The sequence below is a fragment of the Drosophila santomea genome, chromosome 2R (genome assembly GCF_016746245.2).
Source record: "Drosophila santomea strain STO CAGO 1482 chromosome 2R, Prin_Dsan_1.1, whole genome shotgun sequence".
In the NCBI taxonomy this organism is placed as follows: domain Eukaryota; kingdom Metazoa; phylum Arthropoda; class Insecta; order Diptera; family Drosophilidae; genus Drosophila; species Drosophila santomea.
In genome coordinates, this window is record NC_053017.2 from 10,995,788 (window position 1) to 11,015,785 (window position 19,998).

Below are 19,998 nucleotides of genomic sequence, written 5' to 3' on the forward strand. Positions count from 1 at the left end.
AATTTTATGAATTATTGAAAACATCAATGAAAGAATATGAAGCTGCAAATAATATTGGTCGCAATTTATGACCACAAACTGTGTCAGTTTTTAAAAAAAAACTTATTTTATATACTCTTTTAAACGACTATGGTCAGTCAGATTTTCTTGGGTTTTGCATTTTATATTTGTATATTCAAAAAATTATTTGTAAAGGTTCCATGGTTGCCTGCTATATTTTTTGAACTCATATAAAGAGTATTATTTGTATCATCATTTTTGCGCAGTTCACGATCTCGTGGTCTCTTGACTCCACTTGGGGCAATTAAATGAAGCGCGGTTTAATTAATTGCGGTTTGAAACATTATTTTTTTTACTTTAATATGTACATATGAAATAATACACTAGTTTTTACTTTTCACTTTTAAGCACGCATCGTTAAAATTCAAGAAATAATTTATTAAATAGCAAAGACACAGCTTTGCTTCTGATTTATCTGAAAGAAGAACAGGAAAACAGGTTTGCGTTCCCTTTGATGAACAGTATTTGTAGAATAATTATTGGCCATTTTGGGTCATTTGATTATTCAATTTTTACGTAATTTAAATATGTCAACAAACAAGATTTTATGGCACCGATTTATTTATTTCTTTTCTCCCCCATACCATGTAATAACGGGTCGGATTTGATGGCTTGTTTACGACTACATTCCCATAGAATTAATGAGTCGTTATGGGAGCATAAAATATGCAATCGATTGAAACGAGGGCAACTTCCCGATCCCAAGCCAAAAACAATCTGAATCACCTGTCGCCAGCATACAAATTGTATTTTTTTATTTATTTTTTTCGCTTTCTGTCTTAAGTTTGGGAATGGGAACGGTGATCAGCGGCGAGTTACAAGAGCATTTAAAAATTCCATTTAATGTTCCCATACCAATACCAATTTCCATTCTGAAGTGCTCGTACCTCCTTGAGTTTTTATGTTTGCTCTTCATGATGGTCAAACAAGCTCTCAAAGTGCTTAAACATGTAACGCCTTTGGTGCCCACCTCTGACCAAATAGAAGCCTCCACATAGACGTGGCTAATTGGTTTTATAGTGAGCTGATATTAATTAAAATGTAATATAGTAAGAAAGTAGACGATTACCAATCGAAATATTAAGTGCAAGACATATTTTTGTGTAAGTTAAATTCATTGCCAGACTTTCGTTTGACAAGTATATAATATGGCAAAGGTCTTGAAGTTTTCATTTATTTATAACTTATAGCTGCCAGCTAGTGTGCGACCTGTCTGGAATCGCATTACCCTGTAATTAATCCATTATGGGACCTTGCGTGAGTAGGATCCATTGCATGCCATTCGAGAGTCGCATGCAAATTATTGCAAGTATGTTGAGCATGCCCAAAAAACCATTACACATTTTTAAGCTGTTTTTTGTTCGCTTCATTTTTGTATGAGTCTTTCAACAAGTACAGGTCATAATCGGCGTTTGTGTAAAAAATGAAATCGCGTGCTAGAGTTGCAACCTGAAACTTGAGACTCCGACTGTTGCATGTGCCCCTTAAAAAAAGTTTTTCCTTGCGTGAGCTTTGATGCGATTCTACTGATTTTTCAGCCAAGGTGTGGAAACTCATGATCAGATATTCGTGTCTACTTTCGTGGCCTTCTCTTTTGCAACCAACACCGCCACAGACCACTGAACAGACCTAACAAAAAAAAACAAAGAGCTCAGTTTCATTTTCCTTTCGCGAATCCTTTGGGTTGACCGGCAAATGAGAGGTAGCTGTCTGAATGGCCGCAATGAAAAGCGAGTGTGGCGCGCAAATGGAATAACTAATTAAATTTTCAACTGCAAATGAACAGGAGAGCCAGGAGCATTCCGGGATAGTTGAGCTGAGCTGCGTTGAGTTCAGTTGCGTTGCCAGCTTCCCAGTCGGCTAACTACCGGCTTAATTAACTTGGCAGATAAAATTTTATGGCAACCGGGCAACGTGCATAGCAAAACATAATCTATTCGGTGTAATAGCCATTCATGGCTTGAATGGTTGAGTGGCTGAATGGTCGTCGTTGCCCCTAATGGTTGTCTATGCAAATATGTTGCAATATCCTCTGCTTTGCACCCCCAGCTTTCAGCCATTTTATTTTGGCTATAACTGCTTCAGGTTCTCAAAATTTTTCAGCTCTTCCGATATTTAAAAATGTTTTTCTTCCTTTTTTTTTTGTAACAACACCTTGCCACGGCACGCGCATAAATCAAAAGTGAAATTTTTTACACGCACCCAACTGTCTGTGAAAAATTTTCCATTTACATGTGCGCTCGTGTTTTGGCGAAAAAGAAGGGGTCAGGTCATGTCAGCCAGCCAACGGCTGCCCAGCAATTTTGTAATTGTTTTTTGCGGCTTGCCACGGGAGTTGTACATCCTTAAAGCCAATGAAATTAAGAGATCCACTCTCCTGAAATTAAATTATCTTTAGAGCAGCCTATTGTGCACAGAAATCGCACATATTTAATTGATTTTGCCAGAAAAACTGAGAAAAATGAATGGCAAAGAAAACACCAAGTGTTCGATTTTAAGTTTATTAGGTTTTGTGTTCGCCAATTCCATAGTGTGGTCTTATAGATTAACGTTTGAATCAATCAGGTGTTTTCTGCACATTTCTGAGTCCCTAGTGAAATCCGAGTAACAGCAGTCAAATATGGGATAACCATATCCAAGTTTAGAGTATCCAACTATAGGGTATCTATGTCCATAAAACATATTTGTAATCCGAGTCCAACAGTCTGAGTATGGGGTATCCAAGAACAGGGTATCCAAGCTTAGGTTATCCCAGTTTAGGGTATCCAACTATAGGGTATCTATGTCCATAAAACATATTTGTAATCCGAGTCAAACGCAGTCCGATTATGTGGTATCCAATCGTTGGGTATCCAAGCATAGGGAATCCAAGTATAAGGTATCCAAATATAGGGTATCCGTGTATCCCAGTTTGAGGTATCCCAGTACAGGGAATCCAAGTGTTGGGTATCTCAGCATATGGAATAAGAACTAATACTATTATCCGAGTAAATCCAATAATAACTCCAAAATATGTCCGGATCGAAAGGATAGTTCTGCGGTGGCCAGTCCTCGAGGAACGTCATCCTAACCACCTTGGTGATCCAAATATATACACGGATAGCTTTATGTTCTCCGCTCGACTCGCTGACGCCTCCTCTGGCAGTTGGAGCAACTGCAGTTCCGGCAAGATCCATCGCAGCAGCCGCAATCCTGGCAGGTGCAACTTATTCCATCTACACCATTACTACCATTGGAGGACGTGGTTTTTGGGGCACCTTTGGTGTTCCTCGAGGAAGCACTAGTCTCGTTCGGATACATGGCGAAAGTGACCTGCAAGCCGGTATTAAATTTCAAGTTCTACCTTATAATCTTCTAGGCGTATTTCAACTTACTTGTTTAACAAAAACTCAACACAACTGAAAATTTGTAACGCTTACAAGCACTAACACCGAAATCCAAACACAAAAACTCACGAAAAACATAAAACTATCCCATTTAGGTGTGGTGTGCTGTATAAGTGAAGGTGATCTGAGGGTTTTTGGGTTCAGGCGTTCGACAGCTGCTAAATAATATTCCGCAGCCTACTAAAATGAAATAATATTTCTTTAGTAACAACACTTTTAAAGCGACATGTAATGGCCAATAAAAATAATACAGTTGCTTACCACGGAAGTTCCATTTACCTATTTTGATTAATTTACTCGCCATAAACACTCTTTATAAAGATAGACCAAGCTTGGGAGTGGCAATCTGGCATCATAATCGATTCATATACCCCCAATTTATCACATCCACCCATCCTTGGTGACATGCCATGTACATAGTACATAGTACCTGCCGGCTGTAATTGGCCGAGCATGAGCTTGGCCTTGTTTAATGAGCGCTTAGTAGTAGTTGCCAACATCTAATGTGCATATTACAATGCCAATTAACATATTTTGTTCGCCAGAGCCAATCTGCCCAAGCCAGGTGCTTTAGTGCTTCAGTGCCTCAGTGGAGGGACAGGCTTTCCCGGCAATCAGTCCCAGAGTCTCACTCTGTTGGTGGTCACGTTCACCGGTGAGTGGGCCTTGCATAATTGCGTCGCCAAGTGCAGGTCCCTTCCTCGGGATCGTAAATAACCCCACTCCCATTTAACATATAGATGTGCTGCTCAGCTCACCTCACCACACACATGCAACTTGTTTGGCCGTTTTTTTTCTCTCTTTTTTTCCGTATTTTTCATTCGGTTTTGTCTAGCCGGAGTATTATGCAAATGGCACTTTGTTTTAACTGCGTGCACTGCGGTTGGGCAATGGATCTGACCATGCCTTTGATGGCTGCCCACCAGTGATGCTAACGATCTATTAAAATAAAAGCGAAAAATCAGGTGGAATTCAATTAAATGCCGGCGCTAAATTGGAATATTTTATCGTGGTTTATTGTATCAATGCAGGATAACAAACTCTGCATACCAAAGCGAGTGTTCTAAAAAATTTTGCATATTTTTATTATCATGATATTATTACTATTTCATTTTATATATTGCATTACCTATTCACGTGAATATACTCTTAAGTACACAATGCTGGGATACCTATTCATTTCCGAATAGTTACAATTTGCATCTCTAGTGCCCAGAGTCCGCTGAACTGACATTAGTTCGTCATCATCATCATCCACAAGCCCAAGCCCCCATCCAAGCCCTACTGCAACTCCATGTAACTCCACTCGAACTGCATCTGCCTCCAACATTACGCGGACAATTAATATGCCAAGTGTTATGTGTGCGCATACTAATGACTCCTCCAACCGCCGACTCCTCGGCTAGACCTCTGCCGATGCTCCCTGCCTTCTTTCAGGGCAATCCCTCCTCCAGTCCCTCCTCCATCCATCGACCATCCATCAATGGGCGGTCATCCAAGTGGCGCAGGCGCAACGGCGCCGCCTCCACAGCCCTACAAGTTGCTTTTAATGATCCCGTGGGTTGGGGGCTACTTAAGCCCATGACCAATATGACTCACGACTGCAGTGGACACGTGTGGATGCCACAAGTCGGCTGCATCGTTAATCTCTGCAAGAAGGAAAGTCCAGCCTGACAGCTTCATGTCTTTGGGGTGGATACTGCTCATTGTAAAGTTAAAAGGGTAATAAATGCTGGAATTCAAGTCAACCAGGTTTCCCAAAGCGAACGAACTGTAATCTTTACAATCTAATAAAAGGAACTATTTAAAATCAATATAAGAATAAATGACAATATTTAAATTACCGAATAAAACTTGACTCCATTTGGAATTCTCTTTATGTAAGATCATAGTTCTTAACCCACATATCACCCTGTTTATAAAAACGCCCCAAGCTCGATGAGTTGGCCAAATTGGCAAAGCCAACCACGTAAACGGTGTAAATGTAAACAGTGCCACAAATTTATTGTTGTCAGTTGCATTGTTGCTGTTTTTATTGTCAGCTGTTATAGCTGTCCACACACACACAAAAAAAAAAAAAACACGGAACCAGCCGACCCACAAAATCGCCGAGAAGTAGCCCCCAATAATATAAATCAAAAGAAAGTAAAATTACGATGCGTCGCCAAGCGATCGATTGGATGGAAAAGAGGCAAAAAATTCATTTCAATAAGTTTGATGCGAGAAAAAAACTTTCGCTACTTCAGTGGCGCAAATTACAACAAAAAGCAAACTTTTGTGGATGAGTGGCTCCGATTCTGTGGTGTGGGTTACTTGCCAGCCAACCGAGTGAAGTATCATGGTCAAGTGGCAGTGGATAGTGGATAGTGTGGATGCCCTGAGGCGCCCACGCATGCGCAGAATACAAATGCAAATTTAAGGGGAGTGCGAGAATGCACCGCGAAAAATTCACACACAGTTATGCTAGGTGAATTCCCAAAATAAAATGTTTAAAAAATATGCATTTCCACTGAAAAGAAACTTAATTAATTCTGTAAATTTCGGTATGAGTATCAATATTTGGTTATAGAGTATATTATATACTCATTCAAAAGAAGAAATGTTCTATATCCTACGATTCCTTTTGATTATAAGCTAAACAAAGCTAAAATAAAGCCTGTGTTTCTCTCTGTGTGGATCGGATTGGCAAAGTGGACGTGCCACCGGCCAGAACCACTTTTTTTTGGGTGAAATGCCGCTTTCAAATGCTGGCCAAGCGGCTGGGCGATCAGTTCGCCGAGAGCCACGCGAGTGAATCGGTGGTGTCGCTGTGGAGAAAGCCGGAAAAAGTCTAGAGAAATGAATCGAGCCTGGTTGTGTCTGCTGATCTGCCTGGCCTTGAGCTGCGTTCCACGGCTATCAGTAGCCCAGGATCAATCAGCAGCCCAGGATCATGCATCGAACCAAACGACAGCGAATCCGCTGCTGAAACAATCGCAGAACACATTCATCCAATGGGTTCTCTCACTTTTGCCACAACGTCCCGGTGCCTCTGACTCGGAAAATGCCACTCTGGCCACCTTGAGCAGCAGCTCCGTGATGCCGGACGCGGCATCCACCACATCCACCACCACACCAGGGCCATCATCCAGCACCACCACAACCCGGAGGGCAACCACTCCGGCACCACCCACTTTGAATCCGCCGAGGAATTGCAGCGACTGTGTCTGCGGCATTGCCAATATACAGAAGAGAATCGTCGGTGGTCAGGAGACGGAGGTGCATCAGTACCCCTGGGTGGCCATGTTGCTATATGGCGGAAGGTTTTATTGCGCCGCCTCCCTACTTAACGATCAATTCCTCTTGACCGCATCCCATTGCGTCTATGGTTTCCGCAAGGAAAGAATCTCGGTGAGATTACTGGAACACGATCGCAAGATGTCGCACATGCAAAAGATCGATCGCAAGGTGGCCGAGGTGATCACGCATCCCAAGTATAATGCCCGGAACTATGACAACGATATAGCCATCATCAAGTTGGATGAGCCGGTGGAGTTCAATGAGGTGCTCCATCCCGTTTGTATGCCAACGCCGGGCAGAAGTTTCAAGGGCGAAAATGGCATAGTCACTGGCTGGGGAGCACTCAAAGTTGGTGGACCCACTTCCGATACACTTCAGGTAAGCTAATTTAGATTGAACAATAAATAAATAAATATAAGTTCCATTATAAATGAATTCATATATAATACTTTCTTCAGGAGGTTCAAGTGCCCATTTTGTCGCAGGACGAATGCCGCAAGAGTCGCTATGGCAACAAGATCACGGATAATATGTTGTGTGGAGGATACGACGAGGGTGGTAAGGACTCGTGCCAGGGCGACAGTGGAGGTCCTTTGCACATCGTGGCCAGCGGAACGCGAGAGCATCAGATCGCCGGCGTGGTCTCATGGGGCGAGGGCTGTGCCAAGGCCGGTTATCCTGGCGTCTATGCCAGAGTGAATCGCTATGGTACCTGGATCAAGAACCTCACCAAACAGGCTTGCCTCTGCCAGCAGGAGACCAAGAAGATCAAGTAGCGACCATCTGGCTATTTCTGTATCTATTCATAATTCAATACTCTTGCTTGGGTGGCAAAGAATTGCAAATTTAGGCTATGTTTTAAATTATATCCATACAATGTGATACTTCTAATATCTCTACAACATGCAATAGCACCGTTTGAAAGACAAGTTTTCATTACTAAAAGCTTGTTATTTCCTAAAATCACAAGTCCCATATTCCAAGAAACGAACTATTTTCGCCGAAAATAATTTTCACTTTCTTGGGATATATGCTCCAAAACATTTTTAAACAACATCATAAAACACTTTTGCCACCTTTGCAAGAGTATTTCAGCTTCGGCTTTGTCGAAGATCCCATTTTCAAGCTGTTTTATATTTATTGATTAAAAGAAAAGTTTCCATTAAGTGCGCTAACCTTTCTTGGGAGCCGGTTTCCTTTCTGATTCGGGATTCTGGTCTAGCCAGTTCTTTGGCTTGGCTGGTACTTCTGGTTCTCATCAGTCTGCTTGCTGGATGTGGCCAGGATTCATTTGGTTAGTTGCCAATTGCCAGTTGGCCAGGTTAGTACACCATGTGTAATTTTCATCTTCTGTTGATTCTTGCCATAGCACTGGGCGATTTTGCCTGGGCCACGCCCTCTCTGCGTTCCGCCTCCGAGCCAGAAAAGATTATAAACAATCTAGCTCAACTAAGGCAGAGTAGCTTTCTGGACTGGATTCAGTCGATCCTGGGCCCCGAGGTGCCAGCGGAATGGAGCTCTCCGGCCAAAAGGGAGTGCGCCGAGTGCTCCTGTGGTAACATCAATACCCGTCATCGCATCGTCGGCGGTCAGGAGACGGAGGTCCATGAGTATCCTTGGATGATAATGCTCATGTGGTTTGGTAACTTCTATTGCGGCGCCTCGTTGGTTAACGATCAGTACGCCTTGACGGCCGCCCATTGTGTGAATGGCTTCTACCATCGTTTGATCACGGTCCGATTGCTGGAGCACAATCGTCAGGATAGCCACGTCAAGATCGTGGATCGCCGTGTTTCCAGGGTGCTCATCCATCCCAAGTACAGCACCAGAAACTTTGACAGTGACATTGCCTTGATTCGTTTCAATGAACCAGTTCGTCTTGGCATCGATATGCATCCAGTGTGCTTGCCCACTCCAAGCGAGAGTTATGCAGGTCAAACTGCCGTGGTCACCGGTTGGGGAGCTCTGAGTGAAGGAGGACCAGTGTCGGATACCCTCCAAGAGGTGGAGGTACCCATTCTCAGCCAGGAGGAGTGTCGCAATAGCAACTACGGCGAGTCCAAGATTACCGACAACATGATCTGCGCCGGCTACGTGGAGCAGGGCGGCAAGGACTCCTGCCAAGGTGACAGCGGTGGACCCATGCATGTCCTGGGTTCCGGAGACGCTTACCAGTTGGCGGGTATCGTGTCCTGGGGCGAAGGATGTGCCAAGCCTAATGCACCGGGTGTTTACACGCGAGTGGGCAGCTTCAACGATTGGATTGCCGAGAACACCAAGGATGCCTGCTCCTGTGCCCAGCCAGAAGCTCCTGGAGAGCCAGTCTCCCCGATGAACACTACCGAGCAGGGAGACCAAGAGGACACCACTGCAGATGGGGCCACAGAAGCAGATCCTGTGGTTGTGGAGGCCAATAAATTGATTTGATATTGATTTCTTTCTTCGCCCAATTTATTGCAAATAAAATCTAATTGGCCACTCAAGAGTTTGTTTATAATATGAAAAAAGGGGATAATAATTAAGTTTTCGTATTAGGTTATAAAGGCAACATCACTTATCTTAAGGTATGGTGCTTCAGAGGGATCTTGAGTATTAACTCAAGTTTTCTACTTCCATCTATGATGCCAATTATAAGGCCAGAGATTCCCCGCTAGTATCGCCCCTTGGTGGAGGATAATGAATGAGCTGGCTCCAGCGATCACCGCTTACATGCCGATTTCTCTGAGGTGTTTTACTGCTTATTGTTCCAGTTTTCGGCTTGTTAGCTCCTCCACTCACTCTGCCTCAATTTCCGCCTGTAATCCGCTTGTTTTCAAGTCTACCCTTGGGGCACTCTGCAATTTTTGCCACACGAAATTGCCACTAAATCAAAAAATGCTCATGCACACAGCTACAACCGCAGACACCTACGCTCGATTTCAGACGACTCTGGGATGGGGGCTTGTGGTCCGCTGTGCGTGCCGATCCCATTGGGATTGGACCATAACCCAAACCCAAACCGAAACCCAGCCCAGACTAAAGTCAGAACATTGATAAATAACTAAATAATAGAATAAGCAGCTGCAAAGAGGTGTTAAAACTTTAAAGGCGGCTGAAAGTGAAAAATGTATAAGGGTATACCTCTAAAGCAAAGTCTCGCATACCCTTTAAAAAGTTATATTTAATTATTTATGTTTTCGCTACTTTTTTATTTATAAAAGCCGTATATATTTACTGATATATGTAATTATACATTCTAGAAATAAAATATATCAGTGCCACAACCTTATCAAAATAATATACAAAATTTGACTAAAAATAGTAGATAAATCTATAAAATGCATATCATAATTCTGAATCGTATAACCGGTTGAGAAAATGGAAGTAACCTTTTGAAAGTACATAAAAAAGCACCAAAAATTATGTACAACCTCGAGCGAAGTTTAAATTTGTGCGGGCAAATTGGCTTTTGTGGTAAAAATATTTATTTTTCTCGTGGTGCGTCCCATTCCCCAATTCCTTTTTTAGCCAGGCGCAAATTTGCTGCAATTGAGCTGAGTTCTGCTTTATTTTATTTTTGGTCTTTTGCACTTTTGTTTTGGCCAGCCGCAGGTTAGAAAAGTTTATTGGGGCGTAAAATTGTTTGATTGAATATTAGCGAGCGGTGCCGCTTTTTAGTTTGCCATGACCCCTTAGCAAAAAACAAAAAAAAAAAACAAAAATACTGTCGGACAGTAATGGCATAATAAAACGAAAGGCGAGTAATATATTGGGAACTTTCGAGGCATACAACATTGATCAGAAAACCGAAAGTTAGTGGGGGCAACTTTGATATATCATGACATATGGATCATCAGGCGATTCCGGCCGCTTGGAGGGCACTGCCCACCACATTTGTTAGTCTCAAAACGCAGAGTAGCGAGGACACCAGTACTTTCTCGGTTAAAATCAGTACCATGTCGGCAATATTCGCTGCAGGCTAAACGCAATTTCACGATGATGAGTATTAATATAAACGTTTAACTACGAAACTTACCTCAATGAATGTAATAGTCATACTAAGGGTCTTTTGGGCCAGAATCACGCTGAGACCAATGCAGGTAATCAGGCCCATAATTGTGATCAGGGTCAAGGCCTCCACCAGACGAACGGCCACCGGCATTTTCCCGATGGAGCTTCCCAAATTACTCGCACCGAAAGTGGGGATTTTGGGATTTTGGGGTTACTTGTGGAATCTATTTTGGAACCGGGTCAAAAATTTTATACAGAATGATTCATTTTTCAAAGCATAACCAGTTTCTATTCCTGTTTAATAATGCTTTGGGCTTTGGGCTTTTATAGAGCCTGCGATCTCGACGCTCACACACTTTTCAAGGAATCTAACATACCCTTTTACTCTACCAATACCGCTTATAATTAGCAAACTTAATAAAATTCCCTGTATTGATCCCATTTAGATATGTCTCCTATTCCAGCTCTCAATAGCCGCCGCACAAATTATAGTTTTTCAATCACTTTTTTCTTTCGTACGCGACATTTTCCAATTACGCTATGCAAATGCAATTTGTCTGGACTGCGTGCAATTTAGGTTCTCACATAAAGCCCTGCCACGCCCCTTTTTTATTGGAGTCCCGTCCTCCCGCCTCTGTCGGTGATGGGCACTATTTTGTCTGGGCTGGCATAGATTGCTTTGAATTATGGCACTAAATGGCTAGACATGTTACATAATTCATTTAGCCGGCACGGGAACAAATTCCATGATATGGAACATGTGTGTCGCTCCATTTTTCAACGTTTCCCCAGCGAACAATGGAGTACTGGATTTATTATTTATTATTTCAGTAGTGTATTTTGCGATATGGCAAATTCAATTAGCGGCAACTGGGACAAAAAATTAATTGATTTCCATGCGCACATTTTAAACTCAATTGTATTGACTTACTCGGCGCAAGTTGGTTTTTATGAAAATGGTTTTAGTTGCTATCTAGCGAAATTTCGCTGTGCAGTCTTACAAGAAGCCAAGAATAAATATTTACACACGTTGTCTGGGTAGACAGACAGCGGAATGAGCGAAAAGTTTTTGTCGCAAATCCTTGGCAAAGACAGCGCCTTGGGGTGAACATTTGAAATGGCAAAGCCGAAATTAAAATGAAATAAAGTAAAATAAAATATAGCTACTTGCCGAGAGGGACGTCATAGGATTTATGACTTACCATACATGCCGTCATATTGTATTTACATTTTATTGTGATGTCAGAAGTCGCAGACCTGCTATTGAAGTGAGCTGTAAAAATTTGCGGAAAATTCTTCTGAAAAATCTCCTTAAAAGCGCTTTTGGTAAATATAAAACATGTAAAATAAATTCATGACCGGAAGGGCCACCTGTTGGTAGAATACAATATATCAGGAACACACTCGCTGTGATATTGAGTGCATACCACCAAAGTCATTCAACGGAAATAAAATGTCGCCAGCTTGGCAGGATGTTCCATCGAATTTGAACGCTTGAATAAATCATTTTTACAGTGCCAAAGAAGTTTTCAAATTATTTGTGGAAAGCTTCAATCATCGCTGGTCAAGGCAACTGCAATGTACAGCATTTTACCAACTTTAAGGCGATGGAACACATGTTTATAAATATTCAGTACCACTCTGCTTTGGGTTTTCAAACGGCAATGAAATAATTTCTTATTCAGCTAACGAAAATTGTTCGAAAAGCTCATTATGATTCGCAACGAGAACCGAACAGCAATTTTCCCAATGTCCTTCGACTTCAATTTTACCAGCTGCCTTTTCTATTTAGCCCATCCATCGTGTCTGGCCAAATGTAAGTCTTTGTAACTGTCTCTGTTGTTTTTATTCCTTTGATTTCATTATTATTTTTATTGCTCCCGACTTTTTGTGTCCAACTGACTGAGTTCGAGCCAAGCAAAAGGCGCATTTTAATTTTATTATTTCTGTTTGGTTTCATTTTGTGCTCGCAGTCCACCAAAAAAAAAACGAAAATAAAAGAATCTATGGCATTCCCATAAAAAAGGGTATTCAAGCCAGGGCATCCACTGATTGTGAACTTTTTTCAATGGTTTGTTCTCGTTCTTTTTTTTGTATTTTTTCTGCGTTTTTGGCACATTTTCAAGGCAGCCATATAGACACACGCCCCACTTGCCACATTTTTTATAGAATTTCTGTTTTTGTTTCCATTTTCTCACTGCCCTCTTTGCCTTCCACGCCTTCTTATTAAGAATTAATAATCTTTTTTTGCCATAAGCTAGCTACAAATTTGGCATTTTATATTTTTTTACGATTTCTTTTCGCCGACAGAGGTCGAAGGGTGGGGCACTGAGGCACTTGAGGTCTTCCCGCTCATGAATCATGGTTATGCCGGCTATAATTTAGTTTTAATAGCATTTTCGGTGACATTTATGCTGTCAGCGCGTCATCCAATTTTATTAATGTCCAAATGAGCCACGCTATATGTGTTACGACTGTATGATATCATTATGAAAAGATTTAATGTCTTTGCTGCAAATTAAGTTATGGTTCTCAGATAGCAGTTGTGAAAGAATGGGCTTTGCTGAAAACTTAAATCTAGGAAAAATTAAGTTTAGACCAAAACTTACCCAAAAAGTCAGATTACATTTGATATCATGTTTTGCTCAATGAAACTAAAACACATTATCATTGAATGTATCTTAACTTTAGCTCTAATCTCTGGCTCTAACTATATTATTACAAGTTAATACTTTGTTAGTACCACTAAAGCCTTTGTTCTTATTACTCGTTTTCCTTTCTCATTTTCAATTTCCTAAGTCCGGTTTAGGAACTCCGTTTTAATGAGTCCCCCGAAGGCAGCAACTGCAGCAACCGCGGCCAGCGCGAACCTAATCATCTCTGGCTCACTTAAGTAATAAAGCAATTTACCGCCTTTCCATATCCCTTTAGCATTTTTTATCTTTTTATCCGTTCTGGGCCTTGTTCTCGTTGCCTCCTCCTCCTACTCCTCCACCTTCATCTCTCCCAAGGAGGAGCACAGTGGAAATCAGCCCCTTGGGATGGGTAACTCCGCCACAAATTATTTTCCTGCTGGTTTTCACTTTGTCGTTACTTCTTGTTCATCCGACTCCTCGACTCTCTCATTTTATTGTTGGCCAGAGGAGGCTCCTCGCAGCTCCGGCTCCGGACTTGTCGCCTCACGTTGCCGCACTTTTTATATACCCGGAGGAGCCGCGAGCTGGAGCTGAAGCTGAAGCTGAAGCTGTAGCTGGTGCCAAAGGATCAGGAGTCGGAGGTGCTGCAGATTGGTCAGATGCCTGCGGTGTGGCTGGACCCGTTTGATTTTAGTGCCCGGATTGGCAGAAGATGGCAAGTCGAATGGAGCTGAAGCAGACATTGTCCTGCTTCTGGTTCTTGTGTGTGTAATGATTTTATTACACGATTTTCTATCGAATTTTATTACCTTGGTGCATGACGGTGCGCCAGGATTGCGCCATGTCCTTTGCGCCCTTTTAGCCCTTGCGGCCATCCAAATGGAATTTACGCACTCATAAAATTTCGCCCCCTTTGAATTGTGTGGGAATATTTCGAATGGCCAAGTAGCGAGCTGCTCCAGCTCTTCGGCCATCATAATTTAATATCATAAAACGTTTATCCAATTAATTTCTCTGGCCAATATTTATGATCGTTTCGTGCGGCCAGATCCAAGGATATTTACATAGATATAGCACTCTATGCATGTTGGACCTTATAAATGGCTCACATATTTGTTATGGCATAGTTATGCGTTTGAGTTGGTTATAAAAATGTTCATTGATCGGGATGTGTGAGTGTCGAATAAAATGGGATTTTATGGAGAGTTAGCAAATTAATGGGGGACATGGAAAATAATAATTAATATAAAAATATAATTAAATCTTAAAGGTTTGACATGCAGAACTCTTCCATATAAATTGAACTATTTCCTGAGTTTAATGTATTGTTACTTAGTGTATTTTGAGCATGCTTTTGGCTCAGTTTCCTCATAGCAATGACACTATTTTATTTGTAACAACGAACTGTCATTCATCCATCTAACTGATTAGACAACTACCGGTTGCTGTTCCACATTGATCTTGAAAATCTATCCAGCAAATGTGTGGAGGCACGCATCAATGGTTTTTGTGCCCCTCCCGCTTCATTCATTTATTCAGCTGACCTAATCGAGTTTGATTTCCAATTACGATTATGCTGCTGGCACTTTTTCTAATGAGCCACCCAGGTCCCTCCTATTTTTAGACATGTGTGAGCTTTTATTTTTTCTGTTATTTAGTTTTTCCGTAGCAATGGTTTCAGTGTCAATGTCATGAGGGCCGTGATGTTGCATGCAACGTTTCAAATGGCTGCATGCCAAAACTAATGGGCTTCCCCACGATGACGATGATTTAGCCGGTTTGTTCACTCAAAGCCAGATACGAGTATAACATACTATACATACATTGGTAGTTAAATTCCGAACAACAGATTTGTATTCATATGTGGGTCGTGTTCACTCAGTGCCGGAATTATGGCTTCGTTTTCCATATTTTCATTCCCATTTTTGGATTTGGCAATGCATTATTTTACGGCTGGGAGGAGGTGGCGGGTTCAGGGTTCAGACAAAGCTCTCATTAAATGTTTGTAATGGGTGTGAGAAATATGTTATAATGGTTTATTGTTGTGAGATAAACTAGATGGGTTAGTGCTTCCTTTTCGCATTTGTTTATAGAGCAATATTTGTTTGGCCTTCGACGTGCACCGGAAAAACAGTCGTATCAAAAAAGTAACAAATATTTGTATTTAAGATGATCCATGCATTATGTTCATTACGTTCAGTAATAAAATTGAAATTCACTAAGCTGCGATTTGGAAATCCCCATTCGCACATTTAATTTTTCTCAGTGTAACATTGGCCAATTCGCTTAGACAACGGCAATGTCAGTGTTGCCTCAAATTGAAAAACTCATTAAGTGACATGCATACGTGCGGGAAATAGATTCAGCTTTGGATTTGGAATCGCTACTGGATATAGCCGACATCGGTGCTCGGGTCTCAGATATAAACTCTCGATCTGCGCCCTCGTCGGTCGGCCAATGACGTCAGTTGAGCGAGCTTCTGAACCGCATCAGATATCTGAATATGTACCTAACAAGCCACCTACCTACCCATCTAGCCGTCTATCTATGTATCTTTGTATCTGGCCAGTTCATAGTTAAATGATTCTGTTGCCGTTCAAATATTTGCGTTGAGCTTCAGTTCTCATGCGAACGCCGCGGCGTACTAATGTGCGCACTCGAAGATCGAAAAGTCCTCAAGATGAAGTCCACTCTTGTGTGCCTGTCTCTACTGGCCATTCACCTGGCAGATGGTGTGCTGCAGCACCGATCCTTGGAGGACGCTCGTCTGGAGCGCCAGCGACTGGTGCACAGGTACATAAAAGTCCTGAACAAGGAGGAGGGAGCTATTCGGCTGGTGGGCGGAGATAATGAGTACGAAGGTAAGGCTACTAGAATGTAAGATTCTAAAAAAATAATGTTCTTGAAAATATTACAGAACATTACAGAGATACAGATACATCTGTTTCATATTTATTTCATTTCATATAGTAATATTAATATTCGTTTTAGGCAACATTGAGGTCCTGCACAATGGCAAATGGGGAGCAGTTTGCGATGACGAGTGGGACTCCGCCGAAGGTCACATTGTGTGCCGCCAACTGGGTTTTCCCGGCATGAGGCGGTATACGAGAAGTGGCTTCTTTGGACCCGCGCGTCGTCGCTTTTGGATGGACAACCTCTTCTGCGAAGGTCACGAGCAGGAACTAGTGGATTGTCACTTCGAGGGCTGGGGCGAGAACGATTGTGAGCCAGGAGAGGCGGCTGGCGTGGTCTGTTATCCCCCGGAAAATGCCCTGATCCCCGTTGCATCACCCATCATCCGTGACGAGGATCTGCCCAAGTACCCAATCCACTCGAGATCACGTTTGTATGTGCGACTGAGAGACGGCAGATCACGGATTGAGGGACGTGTGGAGGTCAGTTTGGATGGCGGTCGGTGGGGCAGTGTGTGCGCCGATGGGTGGTCACTGTTGGAGGCCAATGTCGTGTGCCGACAGCTCGGCCTGGGCTATGCCAGTGAGGCCTTCCAAACGGATTTCTTTGGTGGCTCCAATGTGTCGAGACCCGTGCTGAGTGGCAGCGAGTGCTATGGCAACGAAACGGAACTGGCCGACTGTCTGCATCATGATGCAAGTCAGGGTATCGTCAGCTGCCATGGCAATCGGCAGCACGTGGCCGCTGTGATCTGTGACTATATTGCCCCCGATTTGGTGGTGGATTATCTGGAAATCGAACAGACGGCCCATCTGGAGGATCGACCCATGCTGCTGATGCAGTGCGCCATGGAGGAGAACTGTGTGGCCAACGAGGCGTATCAAATCCAGCGGGATGATCCCCACTGGCGCTATCGATCCAGGCGATTGCTCAAGTTTACGGCGGCTGCCATCAATGCGGGCAATGCGGATTTCCGGCCCTTCAAGGAGAAGAGCCAATGGGAGTGGCACATGTGCCATATGTGAGTACACTGTAAAATATACTGGAAAATAAACATATTAATTTGATTTCAAAATTTGCCAGGCATTTTCACAGCATGGAGGTGTTTGCCACCTTCGATATTTTCGATTTGCGAGGTCGCAAAGTGGCTCAAGGACACAAGGCGTCTTTCTGTTTGGAGGACAGTAATTGTCTGCCGGGAGTTGCCAAGAAGTATAGTTGCGCCAACTATGGAGATCAAGGTAAGCTTTACTATAACCTAGAGTTTCACATTTAAAGCCATCTCCCTGTAGGCATTTCCATTAACTGCTCGGATGTGTACCTATACAATCTGGACTGCCAATGGGTGGATGTGACAGATCTGCGTCCCGGCACCTATGTCCTCAAGATAGCCATTAATCCGGAGTTCAAGGTGGCCGAGATGAATTATGATAACAACGCTGCCATCTGCGATCTGATATACACCGAAAACTTTGCCAGGGTGCAGAACTGCCGGCTGGGGAGACCTTAAGGGGTGGATGGTTAGGATTAAGTGGGCGGTGGACTGGAACCAAATCAAGAAGTGCCAAATACGATTAACCAAAGGGAGCTTGTATATTTTCTACACTTGTGTCTTTAACCCTAACTCGCATGCGATATAATTAAATGTGCACATCTAAAAACTCTTGTGCTGAACTTGAAAGCCGCTGGGGTGGAAACATGTCACCGACATTGATATTCTAGAATTTTTGGAACCAACCAAGCATTCATCAGGTGTCAATAGCCGGAGACTTGTAGAGGTGTTGAAGTGAAACTAACCGAGATATAAGTCAGAACAACACGAAGAAATCGGACTAACGTTGAACACAAGAACAGGGTAAGTGGTCAACAAAAAAATGGATTTTTATAAATACATTTTAACAGACATCTTAGGTTATTTGATGCATAGGAAAAATTCTTAAATGATCTATTTTTCTCTCTCTTGAAATTGTCAACCATTAAAAGTTCGTTTGCTAAGTGGACCGTCAATACTTTTCCAACTATCTTAAGAGGCTTTTGGTTATTGATTACTCAGTTCTTGTTTAAAGAAGCTTTCACAAGCCACTAACCCCACTCATCTATCTAGTAGGATGCCAACCCACCATTGACTTAACCCTTTCCGTTTTGAGTTAAAAATGTAAATACATTTTCCGTTAAACTAAGTTACGAAAGCATAAGAAAAACCAACAACCTAAAGGACTTCTTGCTAAGACTTTTCTACGGATTGATTGATTGCGGCGGTGGCTTTTAACACAGAACATTGAGTAACCCCAAAAATTTAATTAACATAAGCGGTTTATGCGGGTCTTGGAGTGGAGCAAAACAAAAAGCTTTTAATTTGTATTTCGTTTGTGGATTAACAAATCAATCAAAGTGCGAAGAAGGCAGATTTCTCCATCGAACCATTCGGCCCCAAGTGGAATTTCGTGTCTGTTAGATTGGAGCTGGGCAATAACTTTCTGGAACGCACTCAACTATCATCAAATCAGTCAAAGTCCGGCGAGGGGAAGTAAAAAATAAATGATAACCGGGAGAATTCAGTCAAGTGTTACAGTTCTTCGAGCTATCAGACACGTGCACATACGCGACCACCCCATAACACCCATCTGCACACCCAGCCACCCACGCCGATCGTTGGTGGGAAGCGGGAGAAGGGGGCAAGCAAGCATATAAATAATTGAAATGTTCACTCACTGACCCAGCTCTGGCACACTGCAAAAAATCTGTGCAAAACATACATCTGTCAATCAATTCATTTTAATTAGGAAACTGTTAATGATTCACGATGAAAGTTGTTCCATAGCTACCAATTGATTTATCTTTTATATTGTTGTACACATGAATAAAATCTTTTTTTCCAGTGCACTCGATACCAATTGCTCTCTCCAGAGACTTATACTTTGGCGAAATTGCAGCACTTCTTTTGGCTGGGTGGGCGATGCCAGTGCGGATGACCCTTAGTCCCAGGCATTAAGCAATCAAACGTTTGATTTTCATTTATCGTGTAATCAAGCGTAAAAATAGCTTCGTGACCAAAGTGACTCATCATCATCATCCTGTCATGTGTGCACGTGTGTGAGTGCGAGGTCCTTTGCTCCTGCTGACCACTTATGGCTGGTGTTGATGACATTACGACCATTTGATTGCCTCACATGCAAGCGACCACCATCCATCATCAGGGTCGAAAAATCGTTGGTCTGGCCTGAAAAACCATTCGTGATAACAGCTCCAGCTCTAAGCCAACTATATATGGCACATTAATTGGGATTTCAGCTGCGGCATTTTCGCTGCTATGTGTGAAGCAATCTCAGTGCCGGCAATTAACCCATTAGTGAGCTCACATTCTATTACCTTCTGGCTTTTAACCTTTTCCGCTTCATTGGAATATTCAAAAAGCTGCGCATCGAATTAATTGTAATTAAAAATTAAAATGATTTTAACATTTTCAATTATGCAATTTGCTTTTCATAATAATTAAAACAAATGGTACCTCCATTCCAAACAAAAGCCAATAAATGCGCACACAAATGAGCCAACAAGCTAACCGTCTCTTTCTACCGCCATATCCCCCTCTCTCTCTTTCGCATCGTCAATGTGTCGCACCAACCATGAAAATGATAACAAGCCAAATGTGCCCTGAAATTTGCCGTGGAAACGTTGGGAAATGGATGAAAATGGGAGTGGGGGGATGCTATCATCAGTCTGCCACAAGG

General features: G+C 42.4%; 4 protein-coding genes and 1 pseudogene across 4 annotated transcripts; 3 read left to right on the forward strand and 2 right to left on the reverse strand.

The window, feature by feature from the left end:
* Positions 1 to 2,547: 2,547 nt before the first annotated feature.
* Positions 2,548 to 3,595, reverse strand: LOC120446760 (annotated as a pseudogene).
* Positions 3,596 to 6,284: 2,689 nt separating this feature from the next.
* Positions 6,285 to 7,501, forward strand: LOC120445578 (trypsin-1). Its single transcript, XM_039626066.1, has 2 exons — positions 6,285 to 7,103; positions 7,184 to 7,501. The coding sequence occupies exons 1-2, from the start codon at positions 6,285 to 6,287 to the stop codon at positions 7,499 to 7,501; spliced, it is 1,137 nt and encodes a 378-aa protein (XP_039482000.1).
* A 545-nt stretch (positions 7,502 to 8,046) lies between these two features.
* Positions 8,047 to 9,152, forward strand: LOC120445487 (trypsin-1). Its single transcript, XM_039625934.1, has one exon. It carries the CDS (start codon positions 8,058 to 8,060, stop codon positions 9,150 to 9,152), a length of 1,095 nt encoding a protein of 364 aa, XP_039481868.1. The 5' UTR covers positions 8,047 to 8,057.
* Positions 9,153 to 10,447: 1,295 nt separating this feature from the next.
* Positions 10,448 to 10,983, reverse strand: LOC120445773. The gene is made up of 2 exons (XM_039626372.2): positions 10,741 to 10,983; positions 10,448 to 10,683 (listed from the first exon to the last, which is right to left on the reverse strand). The coding sequence occupies exons 1-2, from the start codon at positions 10,864 to 10,866 to the stop codon at positions 10,558 to 10,560; spliced, it is 252 nt and encodes an 83-aa protein (XP_039482306.1). The 5' UTR covers positions 10,867 to 10,983; the 3' UTR covers positions 10,448 to 10,557.
* A 4,992-nt stretch (positions 10,984 to 15,975) lies between these two features.
* On the forward strand, positions 15,976 to 19,148 carry LOC120446426 (lysyl oxidase homolog 3B). Its single transcript, XM_039627389.2, has 4 exons — positions 15,976 to 16,212; positions 16,343 to 17,288; positions 17,351 to 17,508; positions 17,560 to 19,148. The coding sequence occupies exons 1-4, from the start codon at positions 15,999 to 16,001 to the stop codon at positions 17,775 to 17,777; spliced, it is 1,536 nt and encodes a 511-aa protein (XP_039483323.1). The 5' UTR covers positions 15,976 to 15,998; the 3' UTR covers positions 17,778 to 19,148.
* Positions 19,149 to 19,998: the final 850 nt, after the last annotated feature.

What these genes read in the sequence shown, in the direction of transcription:
- LOC120445578 (XM_039626066.1), top strand. Translation starts at nt 6,285, where the DNA reads ATGAATCGAGCCTGGTTGTGTCTGCTGATCTGCCTGGCCTTGAGCTGC. An exon ending in CCACTTCCGATACACTTCAG is followed by an intron (nt 7,104 to 7,183) that starts GTAAGCTAATTT and finishes TACTTTCTTCAG; the next exon opens with GAGGTTCAAGTGCCCATTTT.
- LOC120446426 (XM_039627389.2), top strand. Translation starts at nt 15,999, where the DNA reads ATGTGCGCACTCGAAGATCGAAAAGTCCTCAAGATGAAGTCCACTCTT. An exon ending in CGGAGATAATGAGTACGAAG is followed by an intron (nt 16,213 to 16,342) that starts GTAAGGCTACTA and finishes TATTCGTTTTAG; the next exon opens with GCAACATTGAGGTCCTGCAC. An exon ending in GAGTGGCACATGTGCCATAT is followed by an intron (nt 17,289 to 17,350) that starts GTGAGTACACTG and finishes AAAATTTGCCAG; the next exon opens with GCATTTTCACAGCATGGAGG.
- LOC120445773 (XM_039626372.2), bottom strand. Translation starts at nt 10,866, where the DNA reads ATGCCGGTGGCCGTTCGTCTGGTGGAGGCCTTGACCCTGATCACAATT. An exon ending in TGACTATTACATTCATTGAG is followed by an intron (nt 10,684 to 10,740) that starts GTAAGTTTCGTA and finishes AATTGCGTTTAG; the next exon opens with CCTGCAGCGAATATTGCCGA.
- LOC120445487 (XM_039625934.1), top strand. Translation starts at nt 8,058, where the DNA reads ATGTGTAATTTTCATCTTCTGTTGATTCTTGCCATAGCACTGGGCGAT.